The 24,199-nt window shown below is 52.6% G+C and overlaps 10 protein-coding genes across 10 annotated transcripts; 1 reads left to right on the top strand and 9 right to left on the bottom strand.

The window, feature by feature from the left end:
• Window positions 1–99: 99 nt before the first annotated feature.
• On the bottom strand, window positions 100–3,278 carry J4E92_004425 (uncharacterized protein; the record flags this gene model as incomplete). Its single annotated transcript, XM_051495815.1, has 3 exons — window positions 100–882; window positions 988–1,319; window positions 1,640–3,278. The coding sequence occupies 3 exons, from the start codon at window positions 3,276–3,278 to the stop codon at window positions 100–102; spliced, it is 2,754 nt and encodes a 917-aa protein (XP_051353655.1).
• Window positions 3,279–4,523: 1,245 nt separating this feature from the next.
• J4E92_004424 (uncharacterized protein) lies at window positions 4,524–5,564 on the bottom strand (the record flags this gene model as incomplete). The annotated part of the gene is made up of 1 exon (XM_051495814.1): window positions 4,524–5,564. One exon carries the CDS (start codon window positions 5,562–5,564, stop codon window positions 4,524–4,526), a length of 1,041 nt encoding a protein of 346 aa, XP_051353654.1.
• A 756-nt stretch (window positions 5,565–6,320) lies between these two features.
• Window positions 6,321–8,051, bottom strand: J4E92_004423 (uncharacterized protein; the record flags this gene model as incomplete). Its single annotated transcript, XM_051495813.1, has 2 exons — window positions 6,321–7,994; window positions 8,043–8,051. 2 exons carry the CDS (start codon window positions 8,049–8,051, stop codon window positions 6,321–6,323), a joined length of 1,683 nt encoding a protein of 560 aa, XP_051353653.1.
• A 2,116-nt stretch (window positions 8,052–10,167) lies between these two features.
• Window positions 10,168–11,400, bottom strand: J4E92_004422 (uncharacterized protein; the record flags this gene model as incomplete). The annotated part of the gene is made up of 1 exon (XM_051495812.1): window positions 10,168–11,400. The coding sequence occupies one exon, from the start codon at window positions 11,398–11,400 to the stop codon at window positions 10,168–10,170; it is 1,233 nt and encodes a 410-aa protein (XP_051353652.1).
• A 31-nt stretch (window positions 11,401–11,431) lies between these two features.
• J4E92_004421 (uncharacterized protein) lies at window positions 11,432–12,039 on the bottom strand (the record flags this gene model as incomplete). Its single annotated transcript, XM_051495811.1, has 2 exons — window positions 11,432–11,768; window positions 11,819–12,039. The coding sequence occupies 2 exons, from the start codon at window positions 12,037–12,039 to the stop codon at window positions 11,432–11,434; spliced, it is 558 nt and encodes a 185-aa protein (XP_051353651.1).
• A 1,117-nt stretch (window positions 12,040–13,156) lies between these two features.
• J4E92_004420 (uncharacterized protein) lies at window positions 13,157–14,427 on the top strand (the record flags this gene model as incomplete). Its single annotated transcript, XM_051495810.1, has 4 exons — window positions 13,157–13,183; window positions 13,244–13,679; window positions 13,740–13,922; window positions 13,976–14,427. 4 exons carry the CDS (start codon window positions 13,157–13,159, stop codon window positions 14,425–14,427), a joined length of 1,098 nt encoding a protein of 365 aa, XP_051353650.1.
• A 614-nt stretch (window positions 14,428–15,041) lies between these two features.
• On the bottom strand, window positions 15,042–16,797 carry J4E92_004419 (uncharacterized protein; the record flags this gene model as incomplete). Its single annotated transcript, XM_051495809.1, has 5 exons — window positions 15,042–15,401; window positions 15,451–16,205; window positions 16,261–16,350; window positions 16,398–16,628; window positions 16,680–16,797. 5 exons carry the CDS (start codon window positions 16,795–16,797, stop codon window positions 15,042–15,044), a joined length of 1,554 nt encoding a protein of 517 aa, XP_051353649.1.
• A 1,387-nt stretch (window positions 16,798–18,184) lies between these two features.
• On the bottom strand, window positions 18,185–19,115 carry J4E92_004418 (uncharacterized protein; the record flags this gene model as incomplete). Its single annotated transcript, XM_051495808.1, has 2 exons — window positions 18,185–18,678; window positions 19,109–19,115. 2 exons carry the CDS (start codon window positions 19,113–19,115, stop codon window positions 18,185–18,187), a joined length of 501 nt encoding a protein of 166 aa, XP_051353648.1.
• Window positions 19,116–19,898: 783 nt separating this feature from the next.
• J4E92_004417 (uncharacterized protein) lies at window positions 19,899–20,905 on the bottom strand (the record flags this gene model as incomplete). Its single annotated transcript, XM_051495807.1, has 2 exons — window positions 19,899–20,878; window positions 20,899–20,905. The coding sequence occupies 2 exons, from the start codon at window positions 20,903–20,905 to the stop codon at window positions 19,899–19,901; spliced, it is 987 nt and encodes a 328-aa protein (XP_051353647.1).
• A 1,777-nt stretch (window positions 20,906–22,682) lies between these two features.
• On the bottom strand, window positions 22,683–24,100 carry J4E92_004416 (uncharacterized protein; the record flags this gene model as incomplete). The annotated part of the gene is made up of 2 exons (XM_051495806.1): window positions 22,683–23,723; window positions 23,774–24,100. 2 exons carry the CDS (start codon window positions 24,098–24,100, stop codon window positions 22,683–22,685), a joined length of 1,368 nt encoding a protein of 455 aa, XP_051353646.1.
• Window positions 24,101–24,199: the final 99 nt, after the last annotated feature.

Genomic DNA, 24,199 nt, shown 5'->3' with positions numbered 1-24,199 from the left:
ATACACCCAATAGTACATAGATGGTAATTTGCTTTAATTGATCGTTACACTTCGTTCGCTAGTCCGGTACACTGATCAAATCCGATGGTAAGATAAAATCTACGCAACATCAACAACAATCTTCCCCCTAACCCTGCCTTCAACCATGTACCCCTTGACCTTCTCCCACCCCTCTTTACATCCTTCCTCTGTCAAGATTCCCTTAACGACATCCTGCACTACAACCTTTACCTCGCCCTTCTCCGCCAACTCCCTGACCTGCTCCAGCAACTCACTCTTTTGATACAAGATCACATTCGCATACCTCGGCCCAAAGAAGTACCCCCAAACATGTCTCATCACCTGCGACGGATACGTAAAATACGTCAACGGCCCGCCCATCGCCGTCCTCGAAGTCTTATCCCCCACAATAGTAATATACGCGCCCGACGGATGAAGAAGCTCATTCCAATGCGCAAACATCTCCGTACCGCCCACACAGTCAATGTACAAATCGTATTTCGTGCCGCCGGGCCGTTTGGAAAGAAGCGAGTTGGGCACGTCTTGTGTGCGGTAATCGATGACTTCGTCTGCTCCGAGGGATTGCACGAAATCGACGTTGGAGCCGGAGCAGATGCCGGTTACGTGGCAGGAATAGAGCTTTTTGGCAAGTTGCACGCACCACATTCCTACGCCGCCGCTGGCGCCTGAGACGATGACGCGGCGTTGGGAGGGGGATGGGGAGTTGGTAGTGGAGGGGAGCCAGTCGAGGCAGGCGAAGGCTGTTAGGACTACGAGAGGGATGGCGGCGGCTTCGTGGTGGGAAAGGGTAGTGGGTTTCTTTGCGATGGGCTCTGAGGTTGGGTTGATGGAGAGATACTGTGTAAATGTTCCTTCTGCCATCTATTATACATCAGTCCCAGCGTATTTCGTCACGAACCGAAAGCCGTGTCAGGCGAAAGCTTGACTTACAGGTCGATTACACAATCCAAAGACTTCGTCACCAACCTCCCATTTCCCACTCTTACTTGCTTCTTCGCCCATCGACACGATTTCGCCAGAGTAGTCGCGTCCTATTCCTTTCTCCTTCTTGCCTGCTAGCCAGCCGATGACGGGGTTTCCCCATAGTTGGATGTCGACCGGGTTGATAGCTGCGGCTTTGATTTTCACCAGGACTTCTTGGGGACCTGGCTTCGGTATGGGTGTATGTGTAAGATGTGGTTGAGATGAAGGTTGCGTATATGTGAGAGATGTGTTGGACTCTGGTAGTGAGGATGCCATAGTGAAGTAGCTCTTACTTTCCGTGAGCGGCGGAGCGAGTCGCGTGTTGATGTAGGAGACTAAGGTTCAACCAGAGCGATCCATGGATTGATAAAACACTTGCGGAACCAATGTTTACTTCCGGGTTTCTACTTATGGCAAGACGCGGCCAGGGTTCTATTGACGTCGTATTTCCAATGTTGCTCAGCAAGACCTTGGGTGGGGCTTCGGAGTACACACCGAGGCTGCATATAGCCTATACGAGTCAGTTAGCGGGAGTCGAGGATCATGACCGAATCGCAGCCCTTTGTCAAGACCAAGGCATAGAACTTGGTTTGCTATTGTACATGAGTCTATCTAAGTCTACAGTTCATAGCATGTGTTCATAGTTTGACTGTACTTCTAGCGCGGATGTTCTCTCCGTACCTGATGAACAAGAATGGTATCGGGATCAGTAACGTAGCGATGAACCCCAGCATAGTGTTGCCCCAACCGTAGCCCATTTGCGCATACATCGTCTGACTACTCAGTGGGATAAAGGCTGCTGCAACACTACGCAACACTGTACTCGCCGCCATGGCGCTGGCCGCATGGACAGTAAACACGTCGACTAAGTACGTAGTCGCAGGCATGAACGTCATCAGCAGACCGAAACCAATAATACCTGTTGCAACAATGGGTACCATGAAGTGCGTCTGGTATTGCACGCTCCAGCCGTAGATAAAGAGACCGCAAGGAATGAAGAAGCCGCCGACGCACATCATTTTCAGTCTATGTTCAGGTCGGAAGTCGCCGCGTGCCATGTGCTTGTGTACCACTTTGTTACCGTAGTGGATGTAGGTGAATTGTCCGATGAGGGAGCCAATGCCGAGACCGAGAAACGAGAGACCAGTAATACCGCCATGCCAGCCATATTGTCCTTTGAACACCGCAGTGAAGGTGGTGAATAGAATGTAGAGATAGGCGTATGTAATCGCAATGTAGAGAGAGATGGCGAAGCAGATAGTTGAGCGGAACAACATCTTGGCTGGTCGAATGATCGAAAATTTGAAGAGCTGGCGTGGAGTGAGGCCACTGTCCAGCTTGGAGCGTAGTTTTGTGTTCCCTGTCTCGGCTTTGAGGCGGTTGACTTTCCGTTGCAGAATGATGATGCCAGATGTCTCGCTCATCAGAATGAGTGACATGATGAAGAACGCGCCGCCCACTATAGCGACGAACCAGAAGTCCCACCGCCAGCCTTTTGCTACTGTCAAGAACCCACCGATGATTGGACCGACACAAGGCCCTACCGTCGGACCCATCATCCAGACAGCCATGGCAGTACCGCGTTGTTCTCGTGGTATCAAGTCCGCAATAGTCCCTCCACCAAGTACCATGGGCGCTCCTCCAAAGCAGCCCATGAGAAATCGGAACACAACAAACTGCGCCATATTGTTCGCCACTGCAGCCGCAATCGTGAACACAATGAACAGCAAATTGCAGCTATGATACAGTGGCAGCCGACCATACATCTCCGAAAGCGGTGCGATGATCAATGGCCCAAACGCGAAACCCAAAACGTAAACGGACACCATGAAGCCTTCAAGTAGATCGCTCGTCGAGTTGAAGTCGCGCATAACCTCCGGCACACCAGGTGCAAACTGCGAACTCGCAAGAGGCGTTAGGAACGTGATAGCTGAGATCAGCGCGACCATGCCCCATTTCTTGGACGCTTTCCAGTTCATTGGGTTCTCTGGGTCGTTAGGACCGTCAAAGTCGACGACATTCGGATCGCGTTCAGGTTCCTCTTCTGCATCGGGTTGGTCTGCACTGGAGATTGAGCCTGAGCCGTTTCCCTTTTCAACATCTCTTTCGCCAGTTGTGTATTCACCCTTCTTCTCGTCTAATGAGTGCCGCCTTTCCGATGTATGGCTAGGCACTTGGTGTATCGAGCCGAGGTTGCTTGGGATATCTGCATCGTGGCCTTCTGCTGCGGCGAGGTCGATGATCTCGCTTCTTGTCGGATGGCGATACAATCCTGGTGGTTCTGGCTGCGTCATGTTGGTGGCTTGTAGAGATTGTATGAGCTCAGAGGGTAACGAATTCGCTATATGTTATGCGTCACCGCTGAGTCGTGCGTCACTCGGTTGTACAAAGCAATTATAACGTATTTGTCGGAAACAGCGAAGCGAATGCTGTCAAGCTAATAATGTTGGCATGTGGATAGTCCGTCCACATGGGTGTCCGGGGATAACGGGCTGCCTCGAATGGCTTGAATCCGGGGGAGGGTAGAACGCAACAGCGCCATAGATGGCAGCTACAGAGGCCAACGTTAAGTAAGAACGAGTGAAATGCAGCTAGTCCTAGTGAGAGGTGTCATCGGTTGCGGCTACCTGCTTGCCGCATGTTCTGTGGCTTGCTCGGTGAAGATCTTGAGCGTTAATTCCGTTGGGTGCAACGCAGCAAGGGTCCAACACAGGTGCAGCGCTTCGAATAAACTCTGTCATACCAAGGAGAACGTGATCTCATTGAGTATTGTCCGCTTACTCCACTGCAGTATGACCGTGGACAGCGTCGTTCATGAGCACAGTAATAGAGCACCGAAACGCGGAAGACTACCGTGAGGCCTAACCGAGATAGTGCGTCATCTCCACTCACAACTTTGCACCTTGCTTCTTGGAGGGTATCACTGAGAAGAACAACAGAGGCATCAGAACACGATCTTATCACAGCATTCATGCAGTTATTACTCCAGCTCAAATTCAGCAGTCTCGAATCGATTTCTTTGCCAAATTCCGTCCCTCTCCATCTTCCCCGCGTTTGCTTAGCAACAAATTGAGTGGCCTCGGCCGAGCCCCATGGCCTAGTGTAGATTGCACGCCACAACTCGGGATGTGATACTCCTCTGGTGGGTCTAGCATGGCCAAGGTCATGCTACTGCCCTTACTGGCGGATTCGTGATCTCAGTCCCTGCTCACTGTACGGTGGAGAGCTTGTGGAACCGGGCCCATCAGGCTCTCACATTCGTGAGAACTATACCATCCCAATCAGCTTGTGTGCTGAGAACGTCATACGAGCGCTGCGCATGCCAATGGTTATTGCACTAAGTCTGGTATTGTAGGCGACGTTCTTTTAGCGTTGTGATAGCGTCGGTAATCAGATCGTGGTGCTGTATGCGAAGCAGATGTTGCAAGACCAGGACTCGTGTGCCAAAAGTGCCGTCGTTTGGCAAACTCTGGTATTCTTCGACCAAAGGCCAACAATCTTCCTTTCATGAGACGAAATACTCCTATGAAGCCTTTACCTCATATCATGGCACCATGCCGATAACAGGGTTGAGGCAAAGGCTCTGTGACTTCGTAGTTGCCGAAAAAGTCAACACTACTCTTTCTCCTCTCCTCCATCGCATCTTCCAGATCGCGGCTGATGCAAATTTCCATGCCTCCACTCTGTTCCGTACCCTTCTTCTCCGTCGACATCTTGTAGCCTACACCCGCCGAAGAGTTGGTCGTTGCCGATGTCGGGCTGAGGTAGGTAGAAGTAGTCGTCTTCTTCTTTCCAGGCACGTCATTTTCGCCGAGTAAACCAAGCCAGGGCAGCTCTGCGCAGCGCTTGAACACGTCTTCGAGGTCAAAGAGGTCCTGCATGGAAAGACTATACATTTTCCCGCTCCGGAATTTCCAGAAGAAGAGTACTGATAGCTCGATCGTCTCGATGCACTGGAGTGACAGGGCGATCTTGTCCATGGAGGCAAGGAGATTCTTCGTCATACGTGTCTGGTCTTTCATCATCCGATCCCTCCCTCCGTTTTTCAGCGTCGTGTAGTTCCATTCAACGTAGAAGCGTATATGTGTTACATGCTTCAACATGGGCAGTTGCAGGATGTGCTGCGAGAACTCGAAATAGTCGTTGTTCGTCCGCGTATTCCGTAGTTCAGCATGTAGAGTGATCTTGCTGCGGCGAAAGTAGTTGTGCAGCAGCTCGTCCCGGATTTGTTTGTTGATCAAGAGAAGCTCAGGCCGTAGTCGTGATGCTTTGGCTACGGAGGATCCATATCCGAAGATGTCGTGTCTCCAGGGTTCTCCGTTGGACATCTCAGCACCCCAGAGGCAAGTGTGAAGTTCCGGACGAATCCTTGTAGGATCAGGTAACACATAGTTGAATATTTGGTCGCGGATCTCTCTTGGAAGGGCCAGAAGTGGTGAGCTGAAGGTGCTCGGTGTGAGTTCGAGCAGAATTTCCAGTTCCCGGAAGAGCATGCTTTGACGATGCTTGTAGAGACCATCGGAGCTTCTGTTCGAAGAGACTGAGAGCTTATTGCTCGATCGCTGCTGTATGGTCGCCATGGCGTATGCAGGGTCCGTTAGTTCCAAGTGGAAGGAACGCTGTCGTTTAGTTCCCGAAGATGTGATAGTGGTTGCAGGTTGGTATCCCGGAGTATTAGAAGGTTCAATATACGGGGTTCGCCGCAGGCTTTCCAGAGCTCGAAGACGGGCAATGTCCCTATGTGAGCATGGGAAGTTGGTCGGCTAGGTACAAAACGTCGCCGCGAGTGATCTTATGGAACGTTTCGAGAGAAAGGAGAGTATCTGCGACGCCATGGCTGTGCAATGCGGCCGAGTCATGTGTGAGTGGTGGCTCGCCTGTGCGCAAGGATCGATTGCGGCACCCGTGCGAGCATTGAAAGTGGGGTGTCTGTATCACGTGTCAAACGGGAACGCGAGATCTGGCCGGCACAGAGTGTTTCAGCTTGGCGCTTCGAACCTCCTGCATTCGCAGCCCTTGGATGCATGAAGACCTCAAACGCTTTGGGATGACATTTTCTGCGTGCCATGGTCGTCCGCGGGCTCCACGGCCATGCTGTTCCGCTCGGCAGGAAAAAGCATGCTCGCGTGTATGGCATTCTGACGGGAATCATGATCGTTCCCAGGTTGTGCGCACTGAATCTGAGGAAACTATTATTATTCCGCCTTATTGCGCGTCATCTATATTTAACAACAAGCGACCGAAATTCGCGTCATCGCGTTGCGCCTTTCGACGTCTAGGGGTATCACAACAACAAACAAACAAAAAATGCTCAGACGCTACGCATGCTTCTCCACCTACTCAGCCGGTTCTGAATCAAAGCACTGGCAGTCGGCAATGCTACCACCAGGTCTCCACCCGCTCAACAGAGTCGGGCATCGCCATGCGACATCCATGTCTGAGCACTGAAACAGCACATTCCATATCCTCTCCATTGTGTATCCGAACCAGGGTTGGCTCATCGAATCGGGTCGTTCTTGAAGGTAGGGCTCTTGGTGTGCCCAGCTGTGCTCGTCGACAAAGAGCTGCCACAAGTCATCGTAGATGGACTTGTCGATACCGCGAATGCGCGCAGCAGTGACAACGAACTGGCCTTTGTAGCTGAGCAGCACGTTCTCACGAGTGGATCCGTCGATTCGGGATTGTACGTCCGCGAACAGCGATGTCTCATCACGCCAGCCGCGCTTGTCCCCACAGTCGTCGCCATTGCATAATATCCCCGCCCAACCCAGGTTGAGGAAGCCTGTCTGGTTCGCCCGGAAATATCGCTCGAAGAATGGGTAGAATTCTCGTGGGTTGTGAACGTCGGCTTGGAGGAAAATCGTTCGTTCCGCAAGGCTGTCCCAGCGGTTGACGATGTGGTTCAGGTAAGTCTCGGCTTCGCGGCCTATGTTTGGTAGCTTGGTGACTTCGTGCGCGTTCGTTTCCGCTTTGATCCTTCTTTCGTCTGCTTCGCCATCCTTCAAGTAAATCGTGACAAGAGCCTCTGTCATTTGTGGCATGCTCTCCAACTTCTTGATGAGCGCAGCAACATCCTCAGTGCGCTCTTTATACATGCTGATCACAACTTCCAAAGGCCCAATGGGTTCGTATTGTAGATCCAGGCGCGGCTCCTCCCGAGGGTATTGTCGTTGTCCAAAGTTCAAGCTCACGAATGCCGTCCACAGCACGATCAAGACCAAGCTGACCAAAGATGAGCGAGCACTGCTGCCCTGCGATCCTGGCCGTGATGCTCGTTGTGCTTTGGTACCAAAATCCTCTTCGTCATCGATCGGTGCATTCGGGGAGCGTGAGACGAGATCGTAACTTCCGCGGGAGCCATCGTGACGACTAGACTGTTTCCAAACTGTGTCGTAGATGTCTTTTCCGCAGGCGCAAAGGATGGCGAGGAAAAAGCATGATAGTTGGTAAAAGCTGGTGTAGGATCGGCGCGTTGACAGAACGGTGAAAGAGCCGGTGATAGCTGCCATGGCTAGAATTGTCGTGGCGCTGCGGACGCGTTGTGTTGCGGCAAAGCTGCTTCCGGGTAGTTGGCCTCCTGACTGCATATCCATTGGGAAGAGTATCGAGCCCCCACTCAACAATGCCGCTGCTGTTGAGAAGGCATTGAGACCGCGGAGAGGCAGGCTGCTTGTGTCGAATGAGTCCCAATGCTCGCCCGGGAAGTTGCTGACAAGACAGAACAATGCAAGCAGACCACCCATAACAACGAGCAACATTGCGTTCATGCTTCGGGTAGCATATTCTCCCGGATAGTGTCTAGCAGCAAGCTTCTTCATTGCACTTGCAGCACCAACGAGGAGCATTGCCAAGATCGATGCGATCAAGCTTGGTACCATTAGTCGGTATTCCATGAACAGGACACCAGCACAAGCTATGGCAAGCAAGCTCAAAGACAGGGTTTCTGCGTTTGAGCGAGGTGTGTAGTTGAACACATAGAGAACTGCACCTTCAGCGAAGAAGGCTATGGTCTGATATGGTCAGCGGAACGCATGTCAAGCTTGCTCTAGAGAACATACCGTGATCATACATAGTAGCGGTAGATTCGAAGTATGCAGGACTGCTTGCACTATGCAGAATGCAGATACCGCTTGTAGGAGATTCGAAGCGGCCAATAATAGTCCACCTTGAACTGGTCGCTTCCTACGTTGGTCTTGCTCGCTGGCATGTTGAGCGCTCGGTCTCCATGGATGGGAAAGGAAAGCGACTAGGGCCGTAGCCGCGATCTGGGTAATGTACAGTTGCAAGGGATAGTGCAGATTCCTTTCAATCAACAAATGCCGTGTGGTGAGCAGCGAGGTCGTAGCGCATGCCAGCCAGCCGAGCTGGCGATAGTCCTGGAGTCGGTCGCATACGGTTCGGCGTTGGAAGGGAGACTCTTGGTCTTCATCGATGCGTTCGAGACGGCCACGCGCGGTCATAGTGGCGTTGATTCGAAACCGGGTGTGGTGTGAAGGAAGTGCAGAGGGAGACCGAGTTCGATCGTGATTTGCACCAAAACCTTGCTCGGACGCCTGATCGACGTGCAGGCCATGGGTGGAAGCGAGTCTATAAAGAGTTGTATGCTGCGGGCAAGACGTGTGATAACGGGGGTGTGGGCCAGCTTAAACGGGCCTGGTGGACCTGAGTAAAAGGTAGAAGGCTGTGGAGTACCGACAGGCAGGGACAGTAAGGTTAGTCTGCGGTCATGGCCTGACAAGATCAACGTTAAAAGTCTTTCAGAGACAAAAGGATCCTTTTCATGTCAGAATTGGCATCGACAACAGGCCCAGGTCCAGACCCGAGCAGCGGTTGGAACGCTTGTATGTATTTCAGCCACATGGGCTCACCGGCGCATCAATTTCAGAATGCGCATCTAGTCACAGTGGGGGGATGGAGAGGCGCAGCCTGTACAGTACACGCATCGCGCGCCATGAGGCATACCGCCCTTGTCGACGGGTGCGTGACAGCTTTAGGCCCCCGTGTGCCAAGGGGAGGCCTTATGTAGATCGTCTCATCCCCTGTAAACTCCATGGTAAATTTCTTGTAGGAAATCGACAGCAGTTGACTCTGACGTACGCCGCACATTTCTCAGATTCCGCTCTATTTGACTCTCGATCTCCATATATTGCTTCCGTTCATGTCGTGTCAATTGCATCTCAAGAGCCCTGAGAAAAGGGGCGCTGTGGATGAGACCCGCTTGGAGCCAAGCCGGGATGGGGCGAGCGAGAAAACGTCAGCCTTGGTCCAATCAGCCTCAGCATGGCTAATTGCGAAACTCGGGTCCGCCTAGTATGGAACATTGGGGCTTGAGCTTGGTGGAAACGCGTGCGACGGCGTGGAATTGTGAGAGGAAGACAAGAGGTTTCCAGGGTCTATCGTGGGGAAAGACAAGACGTTGCTCAAGTTCCACGAGGCGTGTCGTCGCATCTGCCACGCGACGAATTGGTACCTGGGTAACCACCAGCAACCCAGACTCAGCCTCGCACTTTGTGTTGAGCAGTCCCACATGCGAATTTTACTTTGCTAAACACTTCGAGCTGCAAAGCCGTGTTGCGCGCCTCGTCTGCAATCCTTCTGTCGTATCCTCCTTCCTTTAGCGGAGCAGGGAGAGGGGCCTGCTGGGTCTCGCCAAGACGGGTGCTTTCCGATGTATCGGGGTCTAGAAAGCCCTCCCCAGCAGCCGCAATTCGACATCTTAATCTTCGAGATGCGATTTTATTGAGAGGCATGCCATGCAAGGACGCGGATTTCCCCAGAAGCGTATCCTGCGCAATCCCCGCGCCGCAGTGTCGCCGAGAGCAGCCTCGCCGACCACAAGTCGACTACATCCGCTACTTGCTGATGCATTCCACGATCTCATCAGCACGACCCGACTCCAAGGTTGCCAACCCTTCGCATGACTCTTTCCGCATCAGCGACAACACCAGTTTCATCGTCAGAGAACCCTACAGATTCTGAGCCCAGTTTCAGGATCAGTCCTTGGGATCACGTGTTTTCTTTTCAACCCAAGGCGCGACTTCTGGAAATGCGATTGGTTCATCACCACAGTGGAGAGAACTTCCTGAAGTGGGACGATCACTGTTAATGTGTTTACATTAGGATTAACTACGGAAGCTACCAAGGTATCATGATGGCCTTCCGATTGATTATTTGTTCGTTATTCTAGTTTCCGATGACGCCCTCTACCATGTCCATGACACCAGAGAGTACGCTCTGGATGACAGGGTACTTTGGCAGATATGGGTTGTACACCTTTTGACATCTGCCATTGTATTCGGCTGTGTTGCCAATTTCAACAGTAAGCTCGTTTCCAGGCACACCAAGCTTCGCAATCGGGCCGCTGCGAGGAGTGGCCTTTTCCCATCCAGGACCAGCGGCGGGGTTCTTGATGAACTCGATGAACCAGTCGTTTTGGAAGTCAGCAAGCGCCTGTTCCTCGGCAGTCACTCCCTCAACACCAGCAAAGGCACCGTTGCCTCCGAAGAAGAAGGGAATCTCAGCGCCGTGTGTTGGGTAGTCGACAGGCAGAGGCAAGAGGTTGGAGTAGTTGCCGAGGAAGCGGTATGACCAAGTATCTTGGGTCTCGCTGCGCAAGTCGATGAAGTGATCAACAGGGCAGAAGAAGCGTGCATCACCGTACTGAGCGCCGCTCATTTCCGAGACACTGGAATAGTCGGCGATGTCGTACGCGGCCTCGATGATGTTGTTTGGGATCTCGGCGACGTCAGCATCGAAGGTCTTGAGCCACGCCGAAAAGTCTGTGTTCTCGCTGCCATACACCAGACCGAAAAGGGCGCCCTCTTTGTCGGAGTTACCCGTCAGGAGGGGTACATGGGAAGCGTAGTTGCCGGCAGCGAACCGCGCAGCATAGTCTTGGTAGCGTGTCTTCTCGTCTACGACAGGCGTGAAGTACGTGTTCAAGGTGGCATTGAAGGCCTCGGTTTGGAAGGCGTACATGTCCACCTTGCGCAGGCACTCGAGCTGTCCTGCACCAGTTGCGCAGCCAACCTCTTTGGCAACGAGATCGAGCGCTTCGTTGGTAGGACCGACAGCAGGGCCAGACTTTGCGTTGGCAGCCATCTGAACGGCCCCGACGAGTGGTGTGTTGGGGTGGTTCCAGAGGTAGTGGTCGACCTGAACAGAGCCAGAAGAATGACCTCCGAACACGACACGGTTGGGGTCACCGCCAAACTGGGCGATGTTGTCGAAGACCCATTGCAAAGCCTTGTCGACATCGAGAATACCGAAGTTCTGCGACTCCTCGCCATCGACCAGCTCGGCGGAGTTGGGGTATGCCCAAAGACTCTCGCGAGTGTTGAAGCTCACGAACACAACTCCCTTGCGAGCGAAATTCTCTCCGACGTAGGCTGGATTGCTGCTTGAGCCCGTCACCATCGCGCCGCCATACCGTCGGGGTTGTCAGCATTTACTCCACATACAGTTCGTACAGGAAAATCACATACATGTAGACAAATACTGGAAGACCGCCGGGTGCGTCCAAGCCTGGTGGGGAACCCGGTGGACCTGGTGGGCCTGATGGAGGGCCTGGTGGATGGTGAGGTCCATTCGGTTTATGAGGCATCGGCGGCGCCCGTGGCAGCTTACTGTTCGAAGATGGCGCCCAGATGTTGAGGTTCAAGCAATCTTCATCTTGCTGGGAGTATGTTGTACCGGTAATGGCCTGGGGACATGTTGCACCGTACTTTGTGGCATCGAGCACCTCGCCCTTCTTCAGCTTCTTGACGTCCTTAGGAGCCTTCCATCTGCGGCATGATCAGTAAACCGGAGGCGATGCGGAACCGCCACTACATACCGGTTCTGTCCCCCAGTTGTCTGCGCAAATGGAATGCCGAGGAAAACAGAGTTTCCATAGTCATCAGTGAAACCCTTCACAGTTCCCTGATCGAGAGCCGCCGTTCCATCCGCAACGGTTGCTCTTGAAGGTTTCGGAGGTAGCGGCGTGGCGGCGACCTGTCCGAGGAAAACGCCTAGCGAGAGGCTTTGCAAGCCAATCAGAGCCGAGGGAACCTTCATGACGCAGGACAGGGAAACACGATGTTGGGTAAGAGATAGAGTTTGGCGGGAGGCTGTAGATCGTGTTTGGGCTTACACATGGCTATATAGGGCACCAGTTTGGCGGGCTGCCACCAGCTGGAACGAGTTCTCGCCGCCAACAGCACAGCAACACCATGTAACGTCCAACTGCCGAAGATTGCCCGGCGTGGAGCCTGAAGGAGCCGCGAGGGAAAATAGGGCATTTTCATCTCCGTCTCTGCAGATTCCGCAGGATCCGAGGTCCGATCAGATTCAGGGACCGCAAAATTGGAAAGCTAAGCGAGTCGAACCAATCGCAGCTACCGTGCGGCATCCATGCTAGAAGCCCGGCTGAGACACCAAAAGCGCTAGAAGGTGACGGTACCAAGGTAGAACCTGTCGGCCTCGTGCGCCATGTGTCTAGTTCTCGCCTTCCAGACCGGTGCTCCCTGTCGTTCATCGCCATGCGAGCTAGGATGCTTGCATCCTCATCGGACCGAACCATGGAACCTCGATACGGATCTGAGCACAACCCTTCTCACCCTCGCACCCATGACCCCGAGGCCAACGACGATTTTTTGCCATCCATTACTCGGTAGTCTCTTCACATGCGAGCAGTGGCGTATGGTTTCCCACTGCCCCGTTCGGCGGACACGATGCTATACATGTAGTTTTGTCGTCTCGAGTCAGATTCTTCCAACCAGCGTAGCTGAACCTGCTCTAACGCATGAAAACGTTGCCACTCAGTAGCGGCCGTAGAAGGGTTTCGCAGCTCAATTTTGGCTACCGACTCTAGCGGCCGAGACCTCTCAGATGCTTGCCAGCTTACGGTTGGTTGGGCTTTGGGAGGTCCCCTGATGCTATCATGCCACAACGCTACGGGACGGCATACTAGTTGCACAACCCGCAACATCCTGTAAAGTTACTTTAGGGGGTCGTTTGCCCGTGATGTAGAGAAAAATGGTACTTGTTGCGGCAGCCCCGCTGTCAATCGACGCTCTACTCACCCTCGTCACACTCTCCACACACTGTTCTTGGATCTCCAACTAGAGTGGAGCGAGCAGGCTCGAACTCCTCACGGCCTTTTTCTCGGTGACGGCCACACAAGCAAAGCAACATGGTGGACAGTGAGCTCGGGCAGGTGGTAAGTTCTCCTCTTCCTGCATGCTTCGTATACTATGTGCAGTGCTGATTCAGTTGACAGGTGTCATGGTATATCTGTACCGTAGCCACGGTGCCTTTTGTCGCGCTACGCATGTATGCGCGATGGTCGAGACTGGGCAACCTAGGAATCGACGACTACCTCATCCTACTCTCTCTAACATGTCTGATTGGGGATCTCATCATCCAACAGCACATGTGGAACCTGGGACTGGGCGACATGGCGTCTATAACCCCGGAAAACTTCAAGGGCATAATGCAGATGATCATCCCCGGATCGACGCTCTACGTTTCCTCACTATGGGCGATCAAGTTTGCCCTGGTCTTCTTCTACAAGAGCCTGGCTGCTCCCGGCTCCCGTCTGGTCCTTGTGTATAACTTTACGCTTGCCGGATTAGCTGTCACCTACCTCGTCATCTTTTTCGACATCATCTTCCAGTGCTTCCCCCACGACAAGCGATGGTCGAATAACCCAGCCTGTGAGCAAAAGCAAACCCTGACCCACATGCATGCGAACGGTGGAGACTGACCATGCGCAGATCAATGCAGTCCCAAAGCCGCCGAGATCAACTACTGGATCACCATTTGCTTCAACATCGCGACCGACGTGTTCATCATCTGCCTGCCCATCACCATGGTTTCCAGGCTGCAGATGAAGTTGAAGCAGAAGATCGGCGTAGCCGGAATCTTCGCCTTGGGTTTCTTCGTCGTAATTGCCAGCAGTACGTTCCCATCAGATTCGAGATGAACTTGAATCAGACTAACATTTCGCCAGTCGTCCGAGCCTACTACTCGCACAGGAACGAAACAATGCTAACATGCACCGTCTCCATGATCGAAACCGCCATCGCCATAATCGCCACATGTCTCCCCGCTCTCCGCTCCATGATCCTCGGCACAAACAACACCACCAAAGACTCCGCCAACAGCTACGGTCGCCACTACGAACTCTCGTCCGCGCGGCGAAAAGCCAGCGGAAACCGCCTGACTGCTTCGAACCAAATCTCCGGCGGTCTGCACTCCACACACGATACCCGGAATCGAGCAAACGGATCAGAAGACTCGCTCTTTACGGATCCGCCGTCAGATCAAATAGGCGGCGTTGAGCAGTTTGTGAGCGGGAAGGGGATAACAGTTAATACCCAGATCGAAACCATGTTTGAGGATTCCAGCTCAAGGAGCAATATTTCCTCGAGTTCGACAAAGGCGAAATCGCCGTTCAATTAGTACATGAAGTAAAAAATAATAAAGTCGAATGGTCATTCTGCGAGGCAGCGATACCTTAATATACGTAGTCAACGAAGTACTGAATCATTGAACGATAGCAGATATATTGCATGAGTGGGGTGGCTGCTGCAAGAGGATGTGATGAGCGGTGTAAAGCCACCGGATGTATCTGTTTGCGGTGAAAATAGGTGCTGCTCAGATCGCTTTTTGCCCTACGAAGTGTGCATTGAAACGGCGCGTTTGTGTGTGTGCGGCGGTATTGGCCGCGGCAAAGTTTCCCGAGTGGAGAGGTCGTGATAGCATGAATCGGACGGACGGCCTGATTGGGAAGGGTGATGATGAACACCAATGCGTTCGAAGAAAGTCAGGATGGTCCACTGCGTAGTGAGGCTGGTTGAAGTTCGTTGAAGAAGAATTGTAATGTATTGAGAAAGTGATAACGTTGAAGCCCTGTATGCCAGATAATCCCAAGATAAAGAGGACTTCTCAACTGCCCTCACAAACGCCGGAGTGCCCTCTAAACGCCAATCATGCAGCTCATGGGCCTGTAACATGCCCGAGCAGAGATACTGTACACCAAACTGCCGGAACTCCACCTTCTTCCAAGGAGGCTCTTATACCTCTAGTCCACCAACCATGTAGAATAGCAGATAGGCCTCTGCAGCAAGGACCTCTGCCTCGCTGACCAGCACTACCTTGCTGTCGTCGAACATGAACCAGTCGTTACCCTCCCTGCTGTAACTGACGTAGTGTCCAGAGTCGATTTTGCCTTTGTGTACGATGACACTACTCAGTTCGTATACGAGGGCGTTCGCCGGGCTGTTGACGTTGTGGTTCGAGAGCGGTGCGCCGGAGGTCTTCACGGCGCGCATGGCGGCTTTGTGGGCGGTCGTGTAGGGATATATGTCTAGTTTGACTGGGAAGCGAACGGGGGTTTCGATCTTGGAGGACGTGGATTTTGTGTGCTCGAAGCGCTGAGTTCGAGTTAGTATGATGATCACAGCGATGACTGTCCTTACATACCTTGAGGTGAATGGAGAGGACCGGTGGTAACCTCTTGATGCTCAGCTGCTTGGTCGCATTCTGCGGACTATCGCAATTCCGACATGTGTACTCTGCTGAGCCCAGCTTCTCCTTCACCGTGAAGCGTTCGAGACAGTCCCTCAAATCCAAAGGTGTCTCTTCACCCTTTTCTTCCTTGATCTTCCGTTTCTTGCCTTGTATCCGCACGTCCAAACTAAGGTCCATATACGGGTCTTGCGCCGTGGTCACATTGCGACAATTGTCGCATGTCACCGTACTTGAGAGCTTCCCGCAGAAGGCCTGATGTACCACGCACTTGCAATCCTCCGAGTCGTCTGTCGATCCGCCGTTCGCCTGGTGCAGCGTGTTGAGTATGAACTGCATGTACTCGTGCGCATCCTGCTGCTGGTATCCTGCGAGAGCTTCCCCCGCCAGCCAGCTGCCCATGAGCATGCTGACGGCGCCAAAGCCCTCTGTCTTCTCAGCTGAGTGGAATTCGACAAACATCTCGTCCAGCGCACAGCTCACACATGAGTCCCTCTCGCACTCTGTCTGCTTATGACCTTCGGAAAGATAGAAGTTTCGTATGAACGGGTTGTGGACGAGGGTTTGTAGGATGACGCTCATGAAGCATGTCTGGCCCATATTATAGAGCCCACGCAGGCCTATCGCGCGGCAGGGGAGGAAGGTCGAGTTGCTGATTACGAGCTTGTGGTCTTCGGTCGTGGTGTTGTCTTCGTACTTTCGCTTCTTGCCTGTATTGTAGTCAGCCAATCTGATTCTTTCAAGCATGAGAATACCGCCACACACCCTTCTGTACTCTCAGCACGTCCAACGTCTCGTCGTAGATGAAGTCCTGGCAATTGCCACAGTATATGTTGCCGTCTCGTGACTCGACAGCTGCTTCCTGTTAGCCCTTTGTATTCCTAGGGCATTGTCTAACCCACAGAAACAGTGCGACTTGGTCTCGAAGTGCAAATCGCGATCCACCTCGGTCATGATGCTCGGGCACTGCAGGCACAGGTACAGCGGCCTCAGCGACACAACGTTGCGCGCATCCGCCGGCGCAGTGTACGTCTGGGCTATTATACTCGGTTTCTCGTGGATATTCTGGAGGATGGCTCGGTAGTGCTGGAGCGTCTGCTTGCGCGCCTTCTCGAACATCTCGCCCATGTGCTCTGCCATGTGTTAGCAGCCTCCTCCGACATTCTGGATGGCTGAGCGCTTACCGCATCCATACGCGATATGCGCCATCTGGCTGCTCGGCACAATGTTGCCCTTTGCATTCTTAACAATCTTGGGCGACGCCAGCGCCGACGCCTTGGGGGCCACTGCGATCGTGTCCATGGTGCCGGAGGTTTCGAGCCTTGGTATAATAGACGTGCTCGCGCTCTACATAGTGCAGGATTAGAAGGTTATCGGAAGCGCTCGCCAGCAGCACGGGCGCAACACTTTGGTGGCAGCGGCGCTCACGATGCGCGGCTTGGGGAGTTATTTCTGGGGTTGAAGCGGACCTGCATGAAACCAATCAGCAGTGCGCCGCTAGCGGATCTCCCGCCCACGCATCGTGCCGAGCCCGATGAGAAGACATCACCATCACACTGCAACTTTGATGTAATCCTCCCAAGTCCCACTTCTTGTATTCAACCCGTGTATCCTTCGATTGTGATTACAGGCCTACCCTCTACAGTATATCTCGCGATTTCAAAACTTACTCACTCCTCCCTTTTTCGTTATTTCCTCCGCTTCAGGGCCTTTCCCTTGCTCTTTGGGGTCTGCATCTTCAACTTGTAGAACAAGAAAAAGCTTAGTCAAGGTTGATGACAGCGAAAGTGGAGGCGAAGGTGGAGGAGGTGTGAAGGGCAGAGAGGGTCGCAATAGCGGGAGTGGGGGTGTAAGAGGGCGCACGGGAGCGACAAACTTGGGCGGGGAAGGAACGGTGTCTATATTCTCGTTGGCGAACTTAGGGAGCTTCAGCGGGATGCGGCTGCTCGCGCAGGTCAGACATATTTCGATTCTACACGCAAATGAGTTTCACTATACCTACCTATTGCGCTCCAAAATGACACGAACTGGCTGATAATTACTTCATCTCAAAGGTACCTACGTATTACGGTGAGATGTTGATGCAGAGCAGAGCAACAGAGCGCGGTCAGGGAACTGTTGCCCAGGTATGCGAAGTTGTATTGAGCTCTATGGAAAAGAAAGAAGATCCCGCTCAAGGTTGTATGCGCGTAACACGACTGCACTGTTATATGAAGAGAAATGTGACTGGTAAGTGCAACACGTGGGAGAAACCCTTACCAACAAGCTGCCGTCTGAACACTTCGACGCGTCTCTCTAGACCCTGCTCTACGTTTTCCGCGACATAAGAGAACACCGAATCACAAAGTGCAGCAACACGAAATGGCGATTGTTCTGATGAAGTGCTTCAAGTGAGGGCGCCGAAATTGTAGTTTGCAGAATACACGTGCCAAAATACAGCCAATGTGCTATGCTACAAGAATACGTAGGCGTCAGACAGCTGTATCAACAGACCGCAGCCGGATTTTCTGCTACCTCTTTACCTCTCTCTAACTGCTGCCGCGTGACACACCTTATGGATTAAACAACCTTAGTTGATAGTAGAGGCACTTGGGAATAGATACTCGTCGCAGTCCTAGGTACAACGTATGTAGCTTACTGTAGGCTCTTCGGCATTCTGCCATCTTTTCGCCGTTTTGGAGCCTCACCTTCACTCTTCTTTTGCGCTTCTCTCTCCATCTGCAACCTGTTCTACTCCATGATGAATCTCTTTCTGGTAGCCTTGCACGCTTCTGTTCGATGGCAATATCTGATGGCGGATGTTGTTTTGTTTGAGATAGTCGACGTATGTGGCAACGCCTGCGGACCCGACGAGGAGAGCCAGTTTGGAATGCGACAACTCAATGAGCTGACGGACCACGAGTTTCCAATACATGCCTAGATTGGTCGGGACCTGGTCGATGATATTCCCTAGACCGAGCGCAAGGTTTCGGTTCACTCGCCTGGGGAATACGTCCAAGTGGAGGGCGCCGTGGTCTCTGATCGAGGATACGTTGTGGCCAAGCTTGGCGTATAGCATAAACATCGACTCGTTTGAAACGTCTAGGGTGGTACCATACGATCGATGCACGGTGCTATCCTCCTTGGCAGTGGGGTATGAACTGACAATGAGAAGAGTATCGCGGAGGCTTCCAGTAGGTTTAACTGCGTGAGCGTAATTAGCTTGGAGGCTATCCAACTTCACGTTGACAACCTACCCAAATTGCTCTCGCTCATGTCAATCCAATTGTCCATTGTCTCCGGGAGCTCAATAGCATGTTCGCCTTCCACTGCCTATTCCCATGCGAAGTCCATGTCCGGATAAGTAAGCGGCCAGGTCGACGGATCTCGCTCTCGGCGGGGTATAACGAAAGGCGGCGATGTGCATGCGTGGTCATATACTGTCGCAAGGAACTCTTGAACTCCTAGTAAAGTTAGTACACATGCGCCTTACGTGCTGTAGAGTAGAGCAGAGCTTACTCTCTTCTTGAAGGTCTGGCAACAATCGTTCTACCAAATTGCGGATTTCGTCGACGGTTAGCTCACTAAACAGGTCGTGATCTGTTAGGGAGCATCGGTCAACGATGTCAGGTACTGTGCATTCGTCAATGATGCTAGTTGTGGGATCCGCGTCGTCTACTATCTGCTCTGTCGCTCCGGTGTTGTTGGTGAAATCCGTAAACACAGGGGGTCGTTTTGCTTTCGTTGTTGATGATCGAGTCCGCGCTGTCTGGTGTCCTGGTGGCGGTTCAGGTAGTTGGGACGGTGATGCCGACAGTACTGTCTTCTTGGGTCTCTTCGCAGGTGGGGAGTTTTCTTTGTTGGATGAGCGCGTTGGCGGCAAGGTAATCGAGGTCTTGAGGATGAAATGCGTCTACTGGCACACGTAAAGGACAGATAGAAAACGCTCAGAGAGATTTGAATATTAGATACCCCGAATGCTGTGTGCCAGAAGCGAGTGGAATGAGGCAGTCGCGAGAGGCATGAGGCAGTTGCTAGAGGACCCACATCCAGCGCATCATCGATGGCCAACCATCTTCCCCACGCCTTCTCGGTGAGTGGCATGAGGTAGTTGCGACAGAACTCTTATCCAGCGCATCCGAGGTTAGCTATCTTCTCTGGCATCTTCTCAATAAGTGGCACAGGGCAATTGCAACAGAACCTTTATCCAGCGCATTAGAGGTTAGCTATCTTCCCCAGGATCCTCTTATTCGGTGCCATGAGGCGGAGACTACAGAATTTCAAATCTGAAAGTTATCCGATCGTCTAGATGATTACACACTAGCCCCACTTGTTGTAAACATGCCTGGATCTAATCTAGTTAGCACAATAGCTACACACATCTCGCTCTACCTAAATAGTTTTGCATAATTCATTGTACTTCATCAATACCAGCATACGACACTGTGCCAGAGTGGTTTAATGAGTGTGATTTGAAAGAGCTTGTCTCCATCAGATCCTGGTATCAGATTCTGGTCGAGGCGTCGAGCCATGATGTCGACATGCATTACCCCATGCGATCGTATGTCGGCCACGCGGAATCCAAATTTTGCATAGAGCATCCACATGCAAACATTGCTCATATCATCCACAGTGCCATAGCGGTTATGCACACTCCCTTCCTCTGATGCTGTCGGGTAGCTGGATATCAGTAGTAGTGTGTCGGTGAACGAGCCAATTGGCTTTACAAGACCGTCTTCTGACATGTTAAGCCATCTTGGTAACAGACCTGGGTCGCCGAGTTCTAGAGCCCGCTCGCCGTCGGCTGAGTGCTTCCATAGTAAATCGAAGTCAGGGTTGACTAACGACCAGGTAGTGGGGTGTCGAGAGCGCGCCGGGATCCTAAATGGAGGGGACTTCTCAAGATGGCCTGCGATAGTTCTGTAGAAATTCTTCATCTTTCTTGATGACAGCGCAGGCAAGACTTTTTCCACCATGGATGTAACTTCAGCGGCGGTAACATCAACATTAAAGAGATCTTGGTCGCGTAGCGGTATCTCGAGGGAGTACTGTGTCTCCTTCATGTCATCATCGTCCGCATGGTGGATATCGGCATCGTCGTCGGTCTGGTCGGCATCGTCAGACTGGCTGGCTTCGTTAGACTGGTTGGCATTGTATTCGAACTGGTTGGCCTCGTCTTCGTTGTCTTCGTTGGGCTGGTCGGCATTGTCCTCGTTGTCTTTGTCGGGCTGGTCGGCCTCGTCCTCAGGTTGGCTGGCCTCATCCTCGTTGTCGTCTGAACTCAGGAACATATCCTCTTCGTCGCCCTCGGGATCGCTGTAGTTCTCTGACTCAAAAACACTACCTGTGTCATCGTCTGTTGCTACTGCTATGTAGGACTCGTGCAGGCTGGCATCATCTTCATCTGCGTGTCGACTGGTTGACCCTGCATCTAGTCGCTTTTTGGCACTTCTCGTAAGCCTGGTGTCCTGTACGGGGGGCCGCGCCGCATCTGTGTCGTCGTCGTCGTCTTCTCGTTAACGTTTCCGCTGAGTCTTGATGGGGTTGGGTGGTTGGGCGGGGGCGACTTCCTTGCTCTTTGGTGTAGTCTTAGTAAGACTGGGCGGGGCGGGGCGCGAGATGTAGCCGTCCATACTCTTTTGCTTGTATGGGTCATGTTGGATCTTTCATTTGGCCATAGTAGACACTCCTAAGGGGGGTGTGGCGGCGCGTAAACCTTTGGCAGCCTGAAGGTTGATAGTATGTACCTACACCGAGGTGATGCTGCAAGTGAGGGAGTAAGGCAGGAGCGTATAACAGCGCGTGGACCTTTGGCAGCCTGAGAGTTGATAGTATGTACCCACACCGAGGCGATGCTGCAAGTGAGGGGGTAAACCAGGGTAATGTAGCGGCGCGAGGGAGTTCTACACAGGTAAGGAGGGACGAATAGTGTTGACGAGAGGTGGCTTCGCCGCCTAGCAAGTATAGCAGGAGCGAGCTTGACGTAGCTAGGCGGCGGGTGTAAGACGTCTTTCTGGGAAGGAGCGAGCGCACTGGAGGCAAGCGCGCTGAACTTGGTTGTAGCCATTGCAGTGCGCGAAGCAGGAGCGGCATACTAGTTGGTAAGAGTAGTAGAAGAGAGGCCAACATCGCGAGATAGTTAAGATAATAGATTGCGACGTCAAAAAGTGAGCACGCTAGGGGTATGCGCGCTGGAGGGAAGTGTAACAGGTGCAGTGCGCGAAGCAGAAGCGAAGTACAAGTTAGCAAGAGTAGTAGGAGAGAGGCCGATGTAGAGAGATAGTAGAAACAATCGATTGCCATGATGAAATCTTAACATTCCCCATTTATTTCTTCTTCTTCTTCTTCCTCTTGCCTAACAGAATCCCATTACTTCCCCGTACTCCAAACCTCGTCCTTGCGAGCGACTTGGTGCTGTGACTTGACTAGACCCTGACTTCGTCGTATTGGTGGCTCCCATACCCCAGCGCTCGAGTTCTTCTTGACTTTCCGTCCACTCATCCTCACTTGCCCGTGGGGTACAGATGATGGGTTTCGGGTGCTTCTTTAGCAGAGTGGGTGTGCCAAGATCGGTGTGGGAATAGAGTGCCTGTCGTTGCGCGCGACAATGACCGATGGTGAGGTTGTGTCGGTCCGGTGTCAGCATGGTAGCGGCGGTTGTGCTGGGTGCAGCCATTGGGTGGTATAATATTGATGACTAGATCGGTTTCTGGCTAAGGCAGATGAAGCTTAAGCTGCGATGGCGACTTGTGGATTGAAGTGGTGGCTTGGATGTGGATGTTGATGTGAGCGTATCCTCGTAGGGAAGCTTCGACTTTATACCACACTGCAAATGATGAGCGGAACGTGTTGATCAGGGTATCACGCAGCACCCAGGGTAGATGAGAAGCTTCGATGTAGTTCTCTATATTGTGCTACGTGTCTAGCGCTACCATGCTGTATTGTCGAAGCTTAACGTGATGATAGTGGTGAGACCAAGAAGTGGCGCCACCTGTTTGGGCAACCTCCGAGTAGAAGCCGATGGAAATTCTTGGCCGCAACGGCTCAAGTGCAATCATAGTTGCGAATACATTAGATACGTAATGACTGATATATGATAATAGAAAGTAGTTTTTGCAACAAGCACCAGTGGGGTATCCGAGATCTAAACATAACTGAAAAGAAGAGTAGCGATGACGGAAGCGAAGATGAATTGGTGAAACGCCGCCCTAGGCATCCGATACTGCTGGGGATGGTGGGGGTATTGGTCCCAAGTGCTGCCTCTTGGCATCTGGCAGTTCGTTTGTGTCCTCGCGTGTGCGCTTCACCGACCCGTTCACATCACCGCCGTTCTGCGACTGCTTTCTCTCCTTGTTCCTAGCAATGACCCTCTTCCACTGCGCTTTAACACGCAGCACGGATGTCACGCGCTCGAAGTGCGAAAGTGGCGGAGCAGGCTTCATTTCTATGCAGTCGATCCTCCTCAAGCCAATCGAATCCTTGTTGTTCCATGCCTTTGTAAGGAGCTTGGCCATGTAATCAATTTGTGCTTGGTTTAGCGAGGCGTCGCGGAGACCGAATCGTAGGGTCAAGTACCCATTGGCTCTGGGGCGGTATTGGTGTAGAGCATCGGCTTTGGCAGGACTGAGGGGCGTCAAGAAGATGTGCTCTTGGTTTGGCTGAGGGATGCGGTTACGGCCCCAGAGGTGTGAAGGAGTATCGATACGCCTCTTGTCTTCATTGATGCGCTGTGTTAGGCTGAAGGTAGATATTGGACGCTTGGGATCTTTGTCGATGAAGTATGTGGCAGCGTCGATGAAAGCACGGGTATACGAATTGGGGCCGGGGGCGGCAGTCGTCTCGTCGATATAACAGGCGCTAAGTAGCTCAAATTTCTTCTCTTCCTGCCGGCTAGACTTGACAAGATTGCTCGAGTAGCAAGTGTCCAATATAGTTAGTACGTCGGCCTCGACGCTTGGCTGACGGAGCTGCTCCTCTGCCATGTTCCAACTCGCATGGCCTATCTTGCTAAGGCCTTTTTCCTCATCTGGGTTTTGAGTGACCGTGAGCTGCAAAGTTTTGGTCGACTTTTGATAGACGCCGTGCCCAGTATAGTATACAATAAGCAGACTTTGTGTTCCGTCATGCTCGCAGATGAACTGACTGACGTGCATATTGAGCTGGTGCTGCGGCTTCTCTCGTACATTCAATTCGACCGTCTTGGTTTGGTAGTGAAAGCGTTCGCTGAAGAGGGTTGCGAGTTCTCTGGCCTTTGGAATTGTCAGTCAGTCCGGACGCGACGCGTTTCCCCTTGGCATACCTCGTCACCAGTCATGAGCTCGTCGAGACCGTCCTCCCACTTGATCAACAGCACTGCGACTTTGGTGTAGCCGTCTGCCAGATCCATGTTTTCTGCAATGGCCTCGGCCCACCAGTTCTTCTGTGACTCTGTACTCGCGTCGCCATGTTCCTTGGTGGGCGTGCTCTCTACGAGAGTCTCCTGGGTTGGGGGAGTCTGTCCGCTGCGCTGAAGCTCGTCTTCAATCGAGCGTATGCGTATGTCGGCATTGATGACTTTGTCGGGGAGGGGGTTTGCGTTGCGAGGAGGGGCTATCTCGGTCGTCGTTGCTGCGTTCGCGACGCGCATCGTGGAGTCTGGAATAGGAGCCATTGGGTGGAAAAGCCTCCAAGGTACGAGGCTGAGAGAGTTCGCAGGTGCCCGCCATTTTGAAGGATGGAGTTCGTA

The sequence above is a fragment of the Alternaria infectoria genome, assembly GCF_024043175.1.
Source record: "Alternaria infectoria strain BMP 0036 chromosome Unknown scaffold_6, whole genome shotgun sequence".
In the NCBI taxonomy this organism is placed as follows: Eukaryota; Fungi; Ascomycota; class Dothideomycetes; order Pleosporales; family Pleosporaceae; genus Alternaria; species Alternaria infectoria.
The sequence above is the reverse complement of the archived record's forward strand: the minus strand, read 5'-3'. Positions and strand labels throughout refer to the sequence as shown.